Below are 19,405 nucleotides of genomic sequence, written 5' to 3' on the forward strand. Positions count from 1 at the left end.
TTAGTCAAATCTCCAAAACTGCTGAAAACAAATGAATTTTCCAATGAAACATTAACAAGTTGATGTCTGGGTTGAAATGTGAAGTGTCAGCATGAAGCACTGATAGTTGGCTTGCTGAAAATAGAATTGCTAATAGCACTGGAAAGATGCGAAACTGTACAAAGAGGATGCAGCTAATGCAGTTGGCTAACTGTTAGGCTCATTTTACATTAATATTTGACAGAATTTGACCCCAGAATGGCTGAGGACGCAGTTGGGTTCCTGTCGAATGACATTTCCTCTGTTGGAGCTAGGAGAAAGGCTGACTTTTATTCTGCATTCCCAAAGCAAGAGGAGACAGTGCTCAATCTGGGAGAAGCTGGTCCACAGGAAGGTAAGAAATACCTTCCTACCAATTCTGTATTGCATGGTTGGGCCATTTCCTTTTGACCTAATGGCACTTTCTGTTTCTTTCTTTTGCCAACTGCTCTTGCAGAAGTAAGTCTTGTCGTTTAACAACAAACTGGTAAACAAAATCAAGCTCAGCTCACTGTTGAGTACTTATGAATACCTAAATTAAACCCAAGACTGACTCGAGTTCTGCTCCTCTGCATAATTTTGGTAAAGCTATGATTTATTTTAGCTAATAAAACTCTTTTGTTTAGCACATCCTTGCCCACAATTAATTCCCACCTCTATTATTTTTGGCGTTGAATTGTGCTGTGTGGTTGGCTGCCATGATTTCAGAATTGCTGATGATAAACCTTGCATTGACAACCCTGAATTAATACATTGCTTTAATTGTTTGCAGATACCGTAGACTCACTTGGAGATAATGCCAACCTGGTAAGTGTTAGGAAAGGTTCACTACCTTTTGTAAGTTGTTTTTTCCCTTCTTATCCTGTTATCTTCTTGGTCAGTCACTTGGCGTTATTGACCTGTGCAACAACTTGATTTTAAAATTCTCATGTTTGCATTCAGATCCCTACATGGGCTTGTCCCTCCCTATTTCTGTAACTCTTTCCAGCCCGACAACCTTCCAAGACATCTGCAAACCTCAAATTATGACCTCTTGCACACCCCCTATTTTAATTGCCATAACATTGCTGGTTGTGCCTTCAGCTGTCTTGGACCTGAGCTCTGGACTTGCTTCTCTAAACCTTTTTACCTCTCTCTTTTCCTTTATATCGTTCCTTAAGATCCGCAACTTTGTTCTACCACTGTAATTGGTCACCTGTCCCAACATGTCATTTTGTGGCTTTGTGTCAAATTTTGCCTGATAATGCTGCTGTCAGGCAAAGTGGGATCTCCCTTCAAATTCATCATGTGTAAAATCATGTGTTTGAAATTAACTCCTTTTAATATTGCCTCCTTCAGTTATGTGTCTAATAGTATGTAATCAGCATTGCTTGCAATAAAAAAAATGTTGCTTCTGGAATGACCAGTAGGTGGTACTGTGGCACTGTTTCACTGACTGACTCGACACCACTTGAACTTGGGGATCTGCTTAATCAGTCATTTACTATCTACGGAAAGCCATAGTTTAAATGTCCAGTAAGATCAGGAGCTGAATCTGTTTGGGAAAGTGCATCAACAGCAGATCAGCATGCGACTAAAGAAATGTGACTGAGTGATTGAATAAAATAAAACAATGCATGTGGCAGCCATGGCTCAGTGGTCACAATGGGTAGGATTTTCCAGTCTCACTTGCCACCAGGATCATCCAGTCCCACCGAAAGTCAATGGTCTATTGACGGGGCTGCCGAATCTCTCGCGATGGGTCTCACCATGTTAGGGCCGGAAACTCCTGGCTATTCATGTCCCTGAACCAGCAGTTTGTTGGTTGGGTCAAGCCCCATATCAGAGCACACAGTGTAGTGTGCCACTTCAGTGCATTAATCAGAAAGTGCTGCTCTGTCAGAGGTGCTGACTTGCGGATGAGATGTTAAACTGAGGCCCTGTCTGCCTTCATCAGTTTGGCATGTTGGTAGATATTCATTTGTTATTATCTGATCAAAATATAATGAAGACCCTTAACCTATTTCCCAGGATTCTCAATCTATCTAACCATAAGAATATACAAATTAGGAGCAGGAATAGGCCACTCGGCCCCTCAAGCCTGCTCCACCATTCAATAAGATCATGGCTGATCTGAATGTAATCTCAACCTCACATTCCCCCCTACCCCCGATAATCTTTCATCTCCTTACTTATTAAGAATTTATCTAGCTCTGCCTTAAAAATTTTCAAAGATTCTGCTTCCACCACCTTTTGAGGAAGCGAGTTCCAAAGACTCACTACCCTTTGAGAGAAATAATTTTTTCTCATCTCTGTCCTGAATGGGTAACCCCTTATTTTTAAACTCTGAACCCTTTTCTAGGTTCTCCCACAAAAGGAAACATCTTTTTCAAATTCACCTTTTCCCTCAGTATCTTATATGTTTCAATCATTGTCTGTTTAGCTAAATGTTTATCTCAGCTAGATGACTCGAGTTTCAGACCGACTTTAGGAAATGAACATTTCATGCCAGCTGATGCTTCGGTGTTTGGAGAAGGTGCAGTATTTTTAATTCGATGCTATGCATCAATTGGCTTTGCCCATCACTAAATATTAACAGTGATTGCAATCCAAAATGCGTTTAATAGCTGAGGAATGCTTTGAGACAACCTGAAGATGTGATAAGGCACAATTAAAATACAAATTCCTGCTTTTTTTACTGTGCATTGTCAGTCATCAGTGCGAACACGCCATGACGTAATTATCTAGACCTCTATAAACACAAATAAATAGTTTAATGTGGGACTCATACCAATTGTGCTGATGGAACACTTCATCATTTTGGCAAGCATGTTGAAAATATAAATTTTTAAAATATAAAATATAAATATCACTCTCAATACACTGCATAAATCTGTTACTGAGTTGTATTTTATTTCTTTATCTCACTGACAATGTTGTTTTATTGTTTTTATCGCACCTTCCTCATGCAGGTTGATAACATGATGGCTCTATTATGGAAGCTTACTGCTGCCCAAAATCTCCAACAACGTAGATACACAAAATCTGCTCCTGCTGCTCTGAAGTCCAGTAAGAGAGGTGAGGCTCTGAGCAATCAGAAGCAACTGCCAGGTTTTCCCAGGCCCTGCCTCAGAAAAACTTCAGAGTTCACTGAATTCATGAGAAAGCCTGCCATTTATTTGCTTTAAGCTTTCTCCAGCGACCTCATTGTCTCGCCACTCCCAACTTCAGCTTCTTCCTTCAAACCCCCAAGATCTCTGCATTCTTCCATTTCTGGCCTCTTGTGCATCCCTGATTTTCTTCACTGCAACGTAGGTGGCCGTGGCCTCAGCTGTGAAGGCCCTAAGCTCTGGAATTCCCTTCCCAACCCTTTTTGACTTTTTACCTCTCTCCTCCCTTACAACACTCTTTAAAATCTACCACTTCTGCCAAGTTTTAGATCATCCACTATAATATCTTCTTAGGTGGTTCAGTGTCAAATTTTGATGAAAATGCCCTTGGGACATTTTGCTATGTCAAAGGTGCTGTATAAATGTAAGGTGCTAGTGACCAGGGATTTTTACTGATCTCAGTGTTCAAATATATCAATTATCACCTGCCCTTTTAGTCATTCATTTTGCTGAATACTATAAAAAGAATGTGGGGACCTTGGAGAAGGTGCAAAAAAGAATGCAAGGATGAGACCAGAACTGAGAAATTGTAACTATCAGGGAGGACTGAACGAGCTGGGGTTCATTTCTTTAGAAAAGGGAAGACTGAGGGGTGAATTGATAGAAAATTGAAAATTATGAGGGTGCCTGGTAGGGCAGACATAGGCCAGGATTTTGAGTTCAGAGTGCAGGCGCGCACCCGACACACATGAGTGTGAAATAGCGCATGGGAGTTGATAGTGCATCTGGCGACAATTAAGAGGGCTACAAAGCCCATTAATCAATTAATTAAACACAATTTTTCCCCACCCGTCCAACCTTACGGTTGGCAGGCGGCAAATAGGCCAAGCGGCCTTTGGATTTTTGAGGAAACCTCACCTACGGGCGGGATGAGGTTTCCGATGTTAGTTAAAAATAAAAAATACATTTTTAGAACTCATTTTCAACATGTCCCTGCTCAGGTGACAGAGTCACGTGAGGAGTCATGTCTTCCTTTTTTTTGAAAACTTTATTTTTAATGTGAAAAGTCTTCAACTCCCTGAGGCAGCTCTGTGCCTTCAGGGCGTTTTCACTGAGCACACCTGCACACATGCGCTGACTGCCACTCTCGACCTCCTCCCGCCCCTACCACAACCCCCAACCCCCATCACCACCTACCCAGGCAGCACTCAACGTTTCAACGTGCGATTCACGCTGGCTGGCCATTAATTGGCCAGTCAGCGTGAAATTGCGGCTGGGGCCCAATCACAAGTGGCGGACCGTTATGTGGCTGCTCCCAGGCCCACGCACTGCACCCACCCAACATGGGGAAAATCCTCTCCATAGAGAAAATGTTTCCACTTGTGGCCAAGGCCAGAACTCAGGGTTGTAAATAGAAGACAGTCATTAATATATCTAATAGGGAATTCAGGAGAAATTTATTAACCCAGGAAGTGAATAGGATGTGGAACCTGCTACCATGAAGGGTAATTGGGATAAATAATGTAGATGCACTTATGTGGAAGCTAGATAAATGTATGAGGGAGAAAGGATTAGAAGGTTGCACTGATCGGCTTAGATGAAGGGGGTTGGGAGGAAGCTTGTGTGCAGCATAAACTCTGGTATAGACTTGTTGGGCCAAATGGCTTGTTTCTGTGCTGTAATTTCTACGTAATTCTGTGTAACCGACTATGAATTATGGTAATCCAAAACTGTTTACTATTATAAAGTATAATGTGCTAAATTCTATCTGTTAATATGTGAAGGGCTAAATTTGCACCATACTTCTGTGTTTAGTTAAAAATTGGTAAGGTAGCCTGGCATTAATGTGGTTAAATAGGTTTATCCATTTGCCATTCTCAGTAATTTTACACAGCACCAATAAATAAATATTGCTATTATTATTTTTTAGTTGTCAGACTCCAATGCTCTTTATAGCCAACCTTCAGCATCAGCAATACTTTCCTATCACATAACACTCCACTGCACTTCTTCCAATTACTCCAACCAGAGCCAATCTATTGCCTGATTTCCATTTCCATACTTCCATCTTCTGCCACCACTGACCCCAAGTACTTGAAACTATTCACTTTCTCCAAGTCTTCATTCATAATATTTACACCTTCACTCTGATCCTCTTCCCTAGGTTTAAGCTGGCAGTCCATATACTGGAGAGAGACCCAAGCCAAGTGGCCAGCATGACAGGTTTCCCCGCTCAGGTTGGTCATGGGCAGGGGGCTGTCCCTACTTAACTGCCCCCCTGGGTCCATCAGAGGGCCCTCCCAAAGTGTAACTACCTCCCAGATTGTCTTTCCTCCATGGCCTCTCAAACCCTGGCCCCCACCCTCTCACTGACACCCCCTCATTGACTCTCCCAAACACTTACAAAGTTCTGATCCATCGCAGCTCACTTCCTAATGCAGTTTGGTATTAATTAGGCTCCCATGAAGAGAAAGAACTTTATGTGGATATTTGCATTTTAGATTTATTTGATACTATTTGGATTTGTATATAAGCAGGAGTAAGTGTGAATTCAAGTAGTCCAGGCAGAACAGGCTCAATGGGCTTAATCGCCCAATCTTGTTTCTTTCTTCCTAAGTCAGAGTCACTGCTGTGATCAATAGGTAACTGTGCTGTCTTTCTTTTCTCCCTCAGCCTGTTTCTGGAAGTATTGTGTCACCGACTGACTGACAGACTCAACACCTTAACATCCAACCGCTTCGCAGTCAGCTCTACACAATGCTAGAGCCAATCTCTCAGTAAAATTCCTATCAAGCAGGCCCTGCCTCATCCAGTGAGAAGCTGCAGCCCAGAGGATGTGTAAATACTTTTGTAGTTAAACATCTGTAACACAATGTGAATAAACAACACTTTTGTACTGACATCAGTTTTTTTTCTCCTTGTGAATCGGAGGGTGTATGTCACCCAAGATTGCAAAGTTGTGACTTGTTTGCCAATCTCAACTAGAGAACATCCAGAATCAATGAAATGGTCATAAAATAAAATAAAAGTGGCAATAATGGACTAGCATTTAGTTTTTGGGAATTGTTTGACTCGTATTATGTGGATAGCTTAAGAGTGCTTGAGTGCTATAATGGGTTAATGCAATGTTCTTTCAAAGGGATATGGGTTTAAATACATTCCTGGATAAGGGAATTAAAGCTTCATCTATGAGAAATGAATTAGAGGCCACCTGAATACAATTAATTGTGTGTGTGGCTCTGTGACTTTGAATTTGCTTAGCCTTAATGTACACAGAAGTAATAATCTCACTGAGATAGCCCTCAGGGGTAGCTGATGTGGGCAATGGAAATGTCACACAATTGCACTAGGGATGAGGTTTGGAGCATTGTTTCAATGGAGTAAAGGAGCTAAAAATGCTAGCCTCTGGGCACCTAATGTAGCAAAGTGTTCCATTACCATTACAAACAGCTTTCACTTCCCAAGATTCCCAAGAAAGAAAGGAAGACTTTGACCATTGGACTTTTTTGCTCAACCCATGATAATTCCCCATTACCTAGTGCCTAATCGACATGATATCTACCAGCGAGTTGCTACTGATGTGAAAAAAATGCCTCATTGAGTCCTAGAGTTATAGAGGTCTACAGCACAGAAAAAGGCCCTTTGGTCCATTGAGTCTGCACTGGTCAAACAAATACCTAACTATTCTAATCCCTTTTTCCAGCACTAGGCCCATAGCCTTGTATGTCATGGCGATGCAAGTGCACATCCAAATATTTCTTATGTGTAATGAGAGTTTCTGCCTCTACCACCCTTTCAGGCAGTGAGTTCCAGGTTCCCATCACCTTCTGGGTGAAAAAATTCTTTCTCACATCCCGTCTAAACCTCCTGCCCCTTAGTTTAAATCTATGCCCCTGGTTATTGATCCCTCCACCAAGGGGAAAAGTTCCTTCCTGTCTACCCTATCTATGCCCCTCATAATTTTATACACCTCAGTCATGTCCTCCCTCAATCTCCTCTGCTCCAGGGAAAATAACCCCAGACTATCCAATCTCTCCTCATAACTAAAACTCCCCAGCCCAGCCAACATCCTGGTAAATCTCCTCTGCACTCTCTCTAGTGCAATCACATCCTTCCTATAATGCGGATTCCAGAACTGCACACAATTGCTCCTTATTCTGGTTGGCAAAACGAGCACACATTAACATACACTCAGATACAAGGATAAATTTAACCCCCCACCACCTCCCCCACCCAACCCAATGTCAGTGAAGCAGTTTAATTAATAACTGGATAATCAACATATTTTATATATATAATATATTAAATATATATATATAAATGCTTAAGCGTTTGAATTGCCTATTTAATGTTTGAAAATATGCTAAAATCTTTTAGATCAAATATTAATTGGAAATGGAACTAAGAAATAATTAATTCAAAAGAAATAAGAATGTAGTTGAGCATGAGGTGAATTAGCACATCAACAAGGGACATCCAAAGCAAATAAACAAATCAGCTAACTTAGAAACAAGAGGACAATGCAATTCTTTAATGTAGTTCAACAAGATAGTTCTAAAGGGCATGCTACAGGACAATGCCAATTTTCCATATTTGCACAATATTATCAAAATATTATATATGTTTATGATTTCTTAACATTTATTCAGATAAGACTATCAATAAATGAACAATCTTTGTGTTGCATACATTCATCACATTCCTGGGTAGAAAGTCAGGATCATCTGACATGTCAATCTAAAGCGGATTTATTTTTACAGGAATTCAGAATTTTACCTCTCTATCAACTCAACCGGACATTCAAGGTCAAACAAAATGCCTTCTGATGCAGAGAATGTTGTTAGTGCAAATTAAAAATACACATTTTAAATATTGCAAATTAGAAGCTTCAGTTTGCCTTTCTTGTTTCTGCTCAGTTGGTTTTGTCGGTTTGAGTATTGTGAGCCTAGAGTGGGGTATTAATTTGGGTGGGGAGCACTGGATTAGATAGGGGCTTTCAGGTTGGAGGTTGGCTGGTTACTGGTCAAGTACAATCTGACTGTCCCACGTGCATAGCCTTGCTTTAGAGATGGCAGCGTGGCAAACCTGTGGGGTTGAGCTATAGTATAGTCTGGTGCTATACCACAGTGTTCCAGGATTCTCTGTGGGTTGTATTCTGAACTTGGGTTGTATTCTGAATTTAGAAGGTCATTTACAATAGTGCTTTGACCAGCCCTTGGTTCAGCGTAAGCTACTTCCACTTAAATCTATTGCTGGACGAGTTTTTCGTATTTGAGTGGATGAGGAGATTTTTATTTAAAAAGTCACCAACCTGGATAAATTCCCTTTCTGATGAGTACAAGGAACTAGCAGAATTGTTTAAGGAACCATTTCAACATATAAGGAACTGCCACTGCGTTTGTAAATGCTTTGTGTTTTTTACTGTAAGCAGAGTTTGTTGCAGCCAGATTCACTACAGCAGGGTCTCATTGTGTGCAGATTTATCTATATACAATACATTGTTGCTGACCAAATTTTATTCATAAGCTGCCAGCAAATATAAAAGAGATTCCTGTGGTTTAATGGGTTCAGTTCCCCCAGTAGATAATAACAATAACCTACATTTATATAGCATATTTACCATTGTAAAAAGTTCCACTTTACAGGAGTGATATCAATAAAAAAACATTTTTGACACTGAGCCATCGAAGGAGAAGTCAGGAAAAATGACATAAAGCCTGAGGGTTTCAAAATTGAGGTGTTGTTGGACAGGGAGCCAGTGAAGGTCAACAAGCGCAAGGCTGGCAGATGAATGAGATTTGGAGAGAGTTAAGATTCAGGCAGCAGAGTTTTGCTGAGTACAAGTTTAGGTTAGTGGAAGGTGGGAAGCTGGCCAGGGGGTGGGGGGGGGGCAATGAAATAGTCAAGTTCAGAGTGAACAATGGCATGGGCAATGGCTTCAGCAGCAGATGAGCTGAGGGAAGGTTGGAGACGAGAAATACTATGGAAGTGGAGGCAGGCAGTCTTAATGATGGTGTAGGTATGTGGTCAGAAACTCAACTTGGGGTCAAACACAGCGGTGAGATTGCAAATGGTCTTGGTCAATTGGATTGAAACAGTGGGCAGGGAATGGAGTTTCTGTTGGGGACCAAAGATAATGGCTTCAGCCTTCCCAATAGTTGGTTGGTGAAATATCTGTTCATTCAATCATTCAATGTTGGGTGTTGAATCAGTAGTGTGACAGATCAGAGACAGTTAAAGAGTTTAAGGAGGCAGTGATGAGGTAGAACTGAGGGTTCTTAGTGGTGGAACCTTATGTTTTGTTTTTGTATTTATCTCCTAGGACTAGCATGTAGATGAAAAATAGCAAGGGACAAGAGTACATCCTTGGGGAGCTCTAGAGGTAACAATGCAAGAGTGGGAAGAGAAGTCATTACAGATTTTCATCTGATTAGAAAGATAAGAATGAAACCATGCTAGGGCAGTTCCACCCACCTGGGGACAGAGTCGAGGCATTGGAGGAAGATAGTGTGGTCAAATGAGGAGGAATTCCAGTGAGTTAATAAGGTTCAGCTCCCGCCAAAAAACATTTGTGAACAGCTCCATTTTTGAAGTGTGTTGCCAAAAACTGTTCACCCTCGATGAATTGCTCATGGTAAATCAGGCAATCTATTATTCTATAAAGATAACGAGATTTTCTTGTGCAGCGCAAATGTGTTATACTATAGCTTAAGGGGAAATCTTTAAAGCTTCAAACTCTAATTGCTGTTAAATAAATAAAGCTTGAGGCCAAGTAGAGTTTGGGTGTTGCTTGGTGAGGAAACTATGCAGTCTGGATATTTTATGATTTTCAGGATCTAGGCTGTTGACTGTCTTTATTTCTACTCTTATTTTTAAGAATGTTTTGTATTGTAACAAAGTGTATCACTTTGAAATATGATGCTAGATACAAAACTAACAGTTAGATGGCCCATTACTACTGAGGCACCATGAAGAATAAGGTAGCAATAGGTAGCAATGGCTAGCAATAAACAAGCTGCACTGAACAGGCTTCTCGCTAGAACTGCATTGTGAGCAAACAGAAGTGAAACAGACTTCTCTGTCACTTCTCTGTCCAACAAACAATGTATGGGTGCTTGAGTGATTACATTAGAAATCTTCAGTGCAATGTGAGAGTCAGATTATCCTCATTGCAGGTTTTTGGCAATATCAGCATAGGCCCGTTCAATCTCTTCCTTGGTTGGACAGGTATGGCTAAACTCATTTCGTTTATATGCATTGTTCAGATAACGCCAGAGAGCAAACATTTCTGCAGGAATCTCAAAATCCCGGTACTTCTTTGCAGCCACCTGCAAAAGAGGCCAGACAGACATATCCAATATTACTTGAGCATTGAAGAAAATAAATGAAAACAGTGAGGTGCATGAGCACTACATTGCCAACTTTAGTATGGCTTGGAAGCTCACAATATCTGAATGATGTTAATTTTCCAGCATTGCTAATCTACACCATTTATTCAGCATATGCATAGAAAGAATTGCAGACCCAATTTTAACTTGGTGAGTTGGAGCCGGACACCCAATTTAAGCCCCACCACATTTTACACTCCGTTGACAATTGTTGCCCAGCAGATTGGATGAAAGATCAGGTTCATATAGTCATCAGACATCAGCAAGCAGAAGATAAACTAAATTAAAACTCCTACGGCTCATCAATTGATTTGAGTATGATGGCTGATCTCAGAATTCATTAAATGATTTAAAAATATTTATTGACAGATCTCTCACATTGCTCATGGTAGGTCAGATGAGGTCCTGTTTTAAAAAGACTGAACTTCAGATCTGTCAAACACAAACACCCAGATAAATGTGCAATTGTGACTCCTATTCCTGCACCTGAGTAAATAACCATGGTTAAGGGAGGTTACCTCAATATGATAATTTAGGTGGGCACCTAACGCATAGCCTTAGATCCATGTTAGACATCTGCCAGAGGAGCTGTGGCAGGATGGGGAAAACAAAACTAGCTATTATTCAGTCTCAGAAGCCTGCATCACTAGCTCACACACATTTCCTCCTACAGCAGAGTGGTCTCCTTTATAATGAGGCCTTGAACATTGTAAGGCAGGGATGTTTGATGGGACTAGATACTGTGCATTTTCAGGGCCAAGATCTTTGTTTATCGATATGATAGATAGAATGAGCAGGGGGATACACTTCCAGGTTTTAAAATTATTTATCTGATAAAATTCTATCAAATGTCCATTGGAAATATTTGTAATTCATTTAGATAATCAAATGGAAAAAAATCCTAAACTTCCACACAACTGGGTATTTATGTTACACTTTAAATTAAAACAAACCTATTCTATGATTCCAATTAGACATCGTTCTTTCAATAACCCAATGCTGGCAGAATATACAACAGACAAAGTTTTATGCATTGATTCATTCAGATATGGTTGCTGAAGTCTTTCCTCTTTTCTCTTAAGGGTAACAACTCATTAAGGTACTGACAGCTCCCATTGTTAAAGTAGCATTTCTTCCAATGTTTCTTTAAACCGTGAGGGCTTGTTTGAATTATTCAACTGTGGGAGGCAACTTGGACTTGTCCTGTCCTCACTTGATGTCCAAACATGTATATGTTTCCTTCAGAGATCACTGGATAGTGATCCGAAGCGGGACCTTTGTTCATTAGCTCCTGATCCCAGTCCAGGAAACATAAGCCAAATTAATTCCTCAGTTCAGAAAATCTAATTCATAATATAGAAGGGTTCAAACAAGGGACAGCCAGAAGGTTATTAAAACCTTACTGTGACTTTATAAGTAAACTATTTGTGCGTGACTGCCAAGATATTCTACAGCCTGTTTGGTGTTGTATGGAGTTGAGAAAGAGGATCAGTCATGATCATATTGAATGGTGGAGCAGGCTCGAGGGGCTGAATGGCCTACTCCTGCCCCTATTTTCTATGTTTCTATGTATTTCTATACAGTCTACCTATTTTTAAAAAAAAATACATGGGTTGCAACTAGATGACACTCCGGATTGTGGAACAAAATTAGAAAAAAATAAACCACCCAAGATAAATCTATCAAATGCTGCTTGTGTTTGTTGTCCAGATGCAGTTGTTGTATGTTGTGAAATTAAAGTGGTACATCGCAGAAAGCTCCCAGGGCACCAGGTCTACTCTATTAGGAATTGGGCCAAACTGTTTCTGTTACTTCTTAGAATATGGGGCCTCCTTCATCCCTCTTACCAACTATATATTTTCATGAAATTTATAATAAATGATACCTTGATGATGTGCAGCTTAGGTAGCAGATTGCAGTCCGCCAGTGTCAGCTCATTTCCATCTAGATACTTCCGCTTGGAAACAAGAATCATCTCTGAACTATTAGCATCAATTTCATCAGAAAGGGGTTCTTTCAGATAGTTGTCCAATCTTTTCAGCTCTTTCAGCAGGGCCTTCTTAAATTCTAGAAGGTGATAATCACGTTGCATAATTCACATTCGCCAAATGTCAGTTCTCAATGTATTGAACTTTTGGAAGTCAATTAACTGTCAGAAAATAATGCCTGGAATATCTCATGACTCCTTTGTTTAAGACATATTTGATACCTTAAGAATCTGAGTTTAACTCTCAGGTTAATGTAAAGCTTCACACACATGTTACACTACTTCTTAGACAATTTGTTTTCTGTGTGGAAACTTAAGGGCAGAATATTACGCTCAGCGTGAGGGCACGTGCCCAATCCAAACAAGCGTAAAACGGAATGCGATGACGTCAGCTCACACGATATTTTGGTCAGCGGGTGCGCGCAGGAGTTGGCAGTGCGCCTGTCGATCATTAAAAGGCATATTAAGGCCATTAACAATCCAATTGATTTAAATTTTTCACTGCTCATTCAACCCTATGGTTGGCGTCATTAAAAAAAAACTTTTTGTACTAATTCCTAACATGTCCCTGCTCGTGTGGAGACATGTTTTTCAACATCTTACTATGCTTTATTTTTCATTTTCAAAACTGCTCACCTCCCTGAGGCAGCTCTGTGCTGGGCAGGACGGGGTGGGCCTTAGTTGGGCCACCAGCGTGAAATCACGATCTGGCTCCAATCGCGGGCGGTGGACGGCTTCCTGACCGCTCCTGCCCGACCCCGCCAAGCCAGCCGGACGAGGGCAAAATTCCGCCCATGGTGTTCAAAGATGCATTTGTTAAATAAATCGCAAACTTATAAGAAAGGGGTTCTCTGTGTGTGTGTGTGTGTGTGTGTGTGTATGGCTGAATAATACACATGCACCAACGGCAGATTCCACATCCAGAAGTTGGCTGTGATCTAACTTCTGGGTCCGCTATCAATAGTACGCGAATTGCCAACAATTAATGGCAAGGATGGGTTACAGAACGTCATCCCGCCCAATGTGCACTGGAGGGCAGGGTGTCCAGTCTTAGTGGCTGCATGTCGTGACCCGTAACAACCCGGCATGGGACAGTGTCAGGTGACCCACCAGATGCTCACTCATGACAAACTGTATATTGTGAAGATTTGTGAATTTTCTAGTCTGGCCAGGTAAATCTATTTAAATTTGGGCTAATCTCTGCCAAACATGTCAATTTTCAAAGGTAGCACATTTTTTTTTTTTAAATCAGCAAGTCTCGCACATTTTGGCATTAAGGAGTTGTCCATTTATTACATAATTTCATGCATAGGTAACTGCGCCACTGGAGTGAGGAGAGAGGTGTTGCACAAGGAGCAAAGCTGCCCCCAGACTCAGTGAGGCCGCACTTGGTGCCCTCCTGTGTGCAGTACATGACAGACAGGACCAGCTCACGCCGAGCGCTGGGAAGAGGAAGAAGTCCAGGCAGACTTGTGCTGCGAAGTTGGAGGTGGCCAACAAGGTCAACAGTGTTGGCATGGTGAGGAGGGCTTTGTCCTAGTGCCACAAAAGGCTCAATGACGTCATGAGGTGGCAAGGGTGAGTATGGCATCAGTATGAACAATCTTGCTTCAGTGTGATTTACGTCTCGCCAATGAATACAAGAGGTCATTGAGGTTAGTTGCTCCTCAAAGGTGGCATGATTCTGCAAGGACACTGCTGTGCTAGACCATGCCATTGTGCATGTCAAGCAATAGTCTAGTTATATGCAGGTGGTTGGCAGGATTACCTTATGACACATAAGCATAGGCTTCAGTTGGGCACATGCTGATCTGTTGATGGGTTTGAGACATCACAAAGGCAAGTATTAAATTTGTGATGAAATCTCTGTGTCAAATCTTTTCAGGAGAAGCGAGCCCACAACATCAGCAAGAGAGCTCATACAGGCAGGGGTATACCCAACATGGAATTCCTGACGCCTTATGAGGAGCAAGTGCAGGCCCTGCTGGAGCCCGACCTGTCCAGGAGTATAGGAAGTGGTGAGATTGGAGGGATGCCTGGTTCTGGTGAGATGGCAAAAGTATCAGGATGGATGATAAGAGGAGGTGGCTAGTGGTGGTCTAGTGAAGTAGAGGGAATATGCAGTGTGTCCGATGAATAGAGTTAACACATTGAAACCTTGACAAAGTTTCAGGATCTGGACCTTCAGATCATCATTCATGGGTTCATTGTGTAGGTAGAGTTTATTCACTCGCACCAGACCGTGAAACAGTTCATGTGCGTCGTGTGACAGGGCTGATGTGTCAAGTGATTGGATACTGGTTACCCCCTTACTGATTTCTCTCTGTTACAGGAGAAGCCTTTTCAGCGCAAGCTGCATGAGAAGCTGTCCAGCAACCTCCCGCCTCCTCCGAGGAACACTTGAAGGTTGAAACATCCCATCCTCTCTCTGCACGCAGCACCATCCAGATATTGGGAGATTGGCAGGGTTTAGCACGTCAGACAGGGGACATGCACACACTGGTGAGGGCACTTGACATTCACACATGCTGCTGCCGGAGAGTGTGGTGGAGCAAACCTTGGGCAGTTGGAGGATTATCCGGTATGATCCAGAAACTGATTCCGAGTCGGATGATCAGCCTTTGGAGTTGTCCTTAAGGCGGCAGATGCTGGATGTTCAGCACGAGGTCCCTGAAGATTTGGCAGATATACCAGAGGGGTTGCATGCTCTGGCCCAGATCATGGAGGTGTACATCCAGGCCTGTGCACTGCAATCACCGACTCTTCGGAACATCAAGCCTCCTCTATAGACAGACTGTCCTGGAGGGGCAAACTGAGTGTATTACACGCACAATTGTCAGGATGTGCTGTGACCTGCAAACCATTGCCCTGGCTCTGAGCTCAGGGGCTCACGCCCAGGGTGACAGGGGAACTGGGAGCTTGGTCACCCACCTAGCCCCAGGAATCCCACTGGCCCTAATGGCAGGAGTGAGCAGCAGCCACCTCCATCTGGAAGTTCCTTGCAAGGCACTTCTGATGGGGGCAGCATCTCCTCTGTCCATCAGCCATTGATACAGGCCTTGACTATTACTGTGGCAACTGAAGACTCACATGCATTTCAGCAAGAGTCTCCTGGAGTAGCTGGCCACTCAAGGCCACAGCTGCACAAAGGATGCCTGCTAAAGTCATCGAGGGAAGGAAGGTGGCAGATCAGACGCTTCTCTCCATTAAAGCCACAAGCAAGAGGGGAGCAGTGCACCAGAGCATCCATAAACATGTTAGTAAATATCCACATTAGTCACATGTAAGGGCACATGGATGAGGTCCTTAATTATTGATGCTGTTATGCCTTGAAAGCCTGTTGATAAACATCAAACTCACAATCCTCCATGCTGATGTTCTTATTGATTGCTGTGGCTATGTAACTTGTGTCTGAAGGTAGAGGGAGGAAATCAAAGGTTGAGGGAGGGCAGGAGGAATCATGTTCTCCTGTGGGTTGATGGGGAATGTTTGGACACAAGGGCTACAGGACTCTCTCATTGCAACTAGGAAAACAAAGACTGAGATTTCACTGAACTCCTTCTGTAGCTGTGGCAAGAAGCTCCAAAGCCGTATTAAGCCATCCCGGGTGTCACGGCCATCTACTCAATTGCAGCCACAACCATCTGCAGGAGCATTGCCACGACCCCTCAATTCATCATCGCCATCATCCTGAGAGGAATGGCTTCCATCTGGCCTGTCGTCATCCTGCAGGGCATCTCCTCTTTGTATGGCGATGTTACGGAGTGTGAAGCAAACCACATCCATTAAAGACACGTGTGATTGGGAGCACTGTAACGCACATCCAGATCTGTCCAGGCATTTGAAGTGTACTTTTAGGAGTCTGATGGTTGGCTCCACCATGGCACTGGTGCTGGTGTGGCTCTTGTTGTACATCTTCTCTGCATCAGATTGTGGCACCCTCACAGGCATCATTAACCATTTTTTCAGTGGATTGCCCTTATCACTTAGTGGCGATCCCTCCAAGAAATCCAGGCAAGTGAAAAGATCTGGAACCTGCGAGTTTGTAAGGGTGTATGAGCTGTGACTGCTGCCCAAGTAGCTGGCACATACCTGAATGCCCAGCTGATTATTGTTACACAAGAGCTGCACATTGATCTAGTGGAAGCCCTTTCTGTTAATGAAGGCACTTGGCTGTCCAGCAGGAGCCTTAATTGCTACATGCAGGCAGGCAATGGCTCCCTGCATCCTCAGAAAACCTGCAATTGATGTAATTCCTTAGGGTCTATTTATCTGGTATTGGATATCCTGCGTGAAGGAGATGTAATTTCCAGCCCTTCAGGACATTGCATCTGTGACCACCTTGATGCAATGGTGTGCAGCAGGCTGTGTTATTCCACTGAGGGCTCCTGCCTGCAATAAGCCTGTTGTGAAGAAAGAATGTGCCACTGTCAGCTTCAATGTGACAGGTGTCAGGGGTCCCCAAGACAATTGGATGAGATCTCCCCTGTGAACATGTCATGTACTGATGTCACAGCTGCCCTTGAAAACCTGAGTCGTCTTCTGCATTGAGTCTTGCTCAGTTGCAGGCAGTTAAAGGGAGGCAGTGGCATAGTGGCATTGTCACTGGGCTAGTAATCCAGAGACTCATGGTAATACTCTGGGGACCTGGGTTCAAATCCCACCATGGTAGATGGTGGAATTTGAATTCAATAAATATCTGGAATTAAAAGTTTAATGATGTCATGATTATAAAATGTTTACTAATGCCCTTTAGGGAATGAAATCTGCTGACCTATATGTGAATCCAGACCCACAGCAATGTGGTTGACTCTTAAAAATGCCCTCTGAACAAAGCCAATTAGGTAATAAATGCCAGTGATGCCCACATCCCATGAATGAAAAAAATATATAATAGGTTCATCTGCACTTCTGCTGAGAGTTTCTGGGATCCTCCTGACCCTTGGGATCTGGTGATGCTCTGTCCCCTTTGTGAGGAACTACAGCATCCTGAGCCTCCTTGTGGTAAAGTGGAGTGCTAGGTACCTTGAAGAGAATGTAGTTAATTGGCCAACAATGTTCCTGTATTGACCAATTGCTATACAGTGCAGGGTAACTGTAAGTCTGGAGGCGATTGAAGAAGCACACAACTAAGCTCTGTTCTTAGTTCCAATAAACCAACAGTGTTTGTTCAGTTAATCAGCCTCTCAGCCTTTATTGTTTCTCAAGTACCAACTAAGCTGTTAATATCAAGGGTGCGGCTAGCATTCACCGGACAAAGCGAACCTGATAGCCAAAACATAAAACTGCCTGTGTTCCCTTCTCGTAGCTACTCCCCTAATCCTTCTCTCCTCCTCACTGGAGGTTGTGTCTCCAACTGAGCCCACAATCCGCATCTGTCTCAGATACTTGTCACCTAGGTAAAGGATAGGAAAACATACAATCAACAGAGATCTCTGAATCAGAGAAGTGTCCTCCTCATGAAAAAGAATCCAAAAGGTTACTCTGCCCACTCAAATGAGCAGCCCCACCTGTAATGAATCTCAACCTGAAGGCATACTATTGCCTTCTGACCATATTATGGCAGTGAGATAAGTTGTTAATTACTTTAATTGGGTCTTCAATTGCTATTTGAATCACAGAAGCAGGTTCCTAACTTTTGGACCTGTCCGCTTACTGTTTTATTAAGATGATGACTTTGCAAATGGCTCTGCGAAGCGGGACCGCTCCCAATCTAGGATCATTTTATTCAGCCTTGTTTTTTAGGGTGTGTGTCTGTGTCTGTGTCTGTGTACTGTGTGTGCTTGTATGTGCATGTGTGCATATGTGCGTGTGCGCATGTGTGTGCGCATTTGTGCGCGTGTGTGTTGTGGTGTGTGCATGTGTGTGCTTGTGCATATGTGCTTGTGTGTGTGTGTGTGTGTGTGTGTGTGTGTTTACGTGTGCATGTGTGCATGCATGTGCGTAAGTATGTGTGTGCGCATGTGTGTTTGTGTGTGTGTATATGTGTGTATGCCCGTGAGCGTGTGCATGTGTGCGTCTATATGTGTGCATGTGTGTATGTGTGCGTGCATGTGTGAGTGTGTGTGTGTGTGTGTGTGTGTGAAGAAATTCAAGCAACAGCATGTAGAACAGTTTGAGCTGCTCCTGAAGCATCATTACGTTGGTCTCTTCAGTGCTGGCTTTCTCAGGTATTCAGTCTGCCCTCAAAGTTCCCCATAAAAACAAGTTTATTTTGATCAGGAATCCATAACATGTATTGACATTCTTTTAACAATCATTTCACACGCTCTTTTGAGCCAATTGCATCATATACATTTGACAGAAAAGAATATTTTTGCTAAATGCTGTCATTTCACTGGCGTATCAGCACACATTTTACTTCACTTTAATAATGGAAAAAATCAAATTTCTGGGAAATCTTCACTCAACCAACACTAATAATTCTGAAATATGTCATTTTGCTTCACTATAAGCATCTGGAACGATAAATCATGAAAAGGTACAATCTCACTAACTGCTAACGAATGGAAACCAAAGAACAAAGAAATGACAGCACAGATTGCTAAGAAAATTCCATAGTTTCAAAAGGACCCATTCAACTAGAACAAGAATTTTTATCTTCCCATTCATCCAGGAATCAAATCCAGAAATGTTTGCATTTCCAGTTCAGTGGGCATGAAAACACTTTTTGTATTTTACTGCTCACATTAAAGGTGATGCAAATAGTTCCTTTTGAGCACAGGATGAAATTTGTTATCTTTTTGCAGTGGGAGTTAGGTAACTTGTGTGAACCTGTCATTGTGAAGCTGATGCAGAGTGGAAATACAGTCAATATTGCAGTGGGGAAAATGGTACAAGAAGCCAACAACTCGATCCCCACTCCTGAATTTGCCATTGGAAATTTTCCTCCCCCACCCTCCCCAGCCTCCATCTTTGATAAG

General features: G+C 42.4%; 1 protein-coding gene and 1 long non-coding RNA gene across 4 annotated transcripts in view; one reads left to right on the forward strand and one right to left on the reverse strand.

The window, feature by feature from the left end:
* The first annotated feature begins 346 nt into the window (after positions 1-346).
* On the forward strand, positions 347-5,990 carry LOC121282501. Its single transcript, XR_005944052.1, has 4 exons — positions 347-373; positions 791-825; positions 2,970-3,075; positions 5,781-5,990. It is a non-coding gene; the product is annotated as an uncharacterized LOC121282501 (long non-coding RNA).
* Positions 5,991-7,623: 1,633 nt separating this feature from the next.
* Positions 7,624-19,405, reverse strand: part of LOC121282016 (chloride intracellular channel protein 2-like) — a 31,284-nt gene continuing 19,502 nt past the window's right edge. For all 3 annotated transcript variants that reach the window (XM_041195338.1, XM_041195340.1, XM_041195339.1), the window contains 2 exons: positions 12,381-12,562; positions 7,624-10,435 (listed from right to left, as the gene is read on the reverse strand). In XM_041195338.1, coding sequence (XP_041051272.1) covers positions 10,274-10,435; positions 12,381-12,562 — 344 coding nt within the window. In that variant the 3' untranslated portion in view covers positions 7,624-10,273. The remainder of the gene's footprint in view (positions 10,436-12,380; positions 12,563-19,405) is intronic.

The sequence above is a fragment of the Carcharodon carcharias genome, chromosome 9 (genome assembly GCF_017639515.1).
Source record: "Carcharodon carcharias isolate sCarCar2 chromosome 9, sCarCar2.pri, whole genome shotgun sequence".
NCBI classification, from domain to species: domain Eukaryota; kingdom Metazoa; phylum Chordata; class Chondrichthyes; order Lamniformes; family Lamnidae; genus Carcharodon; species Carcharodon carcharias.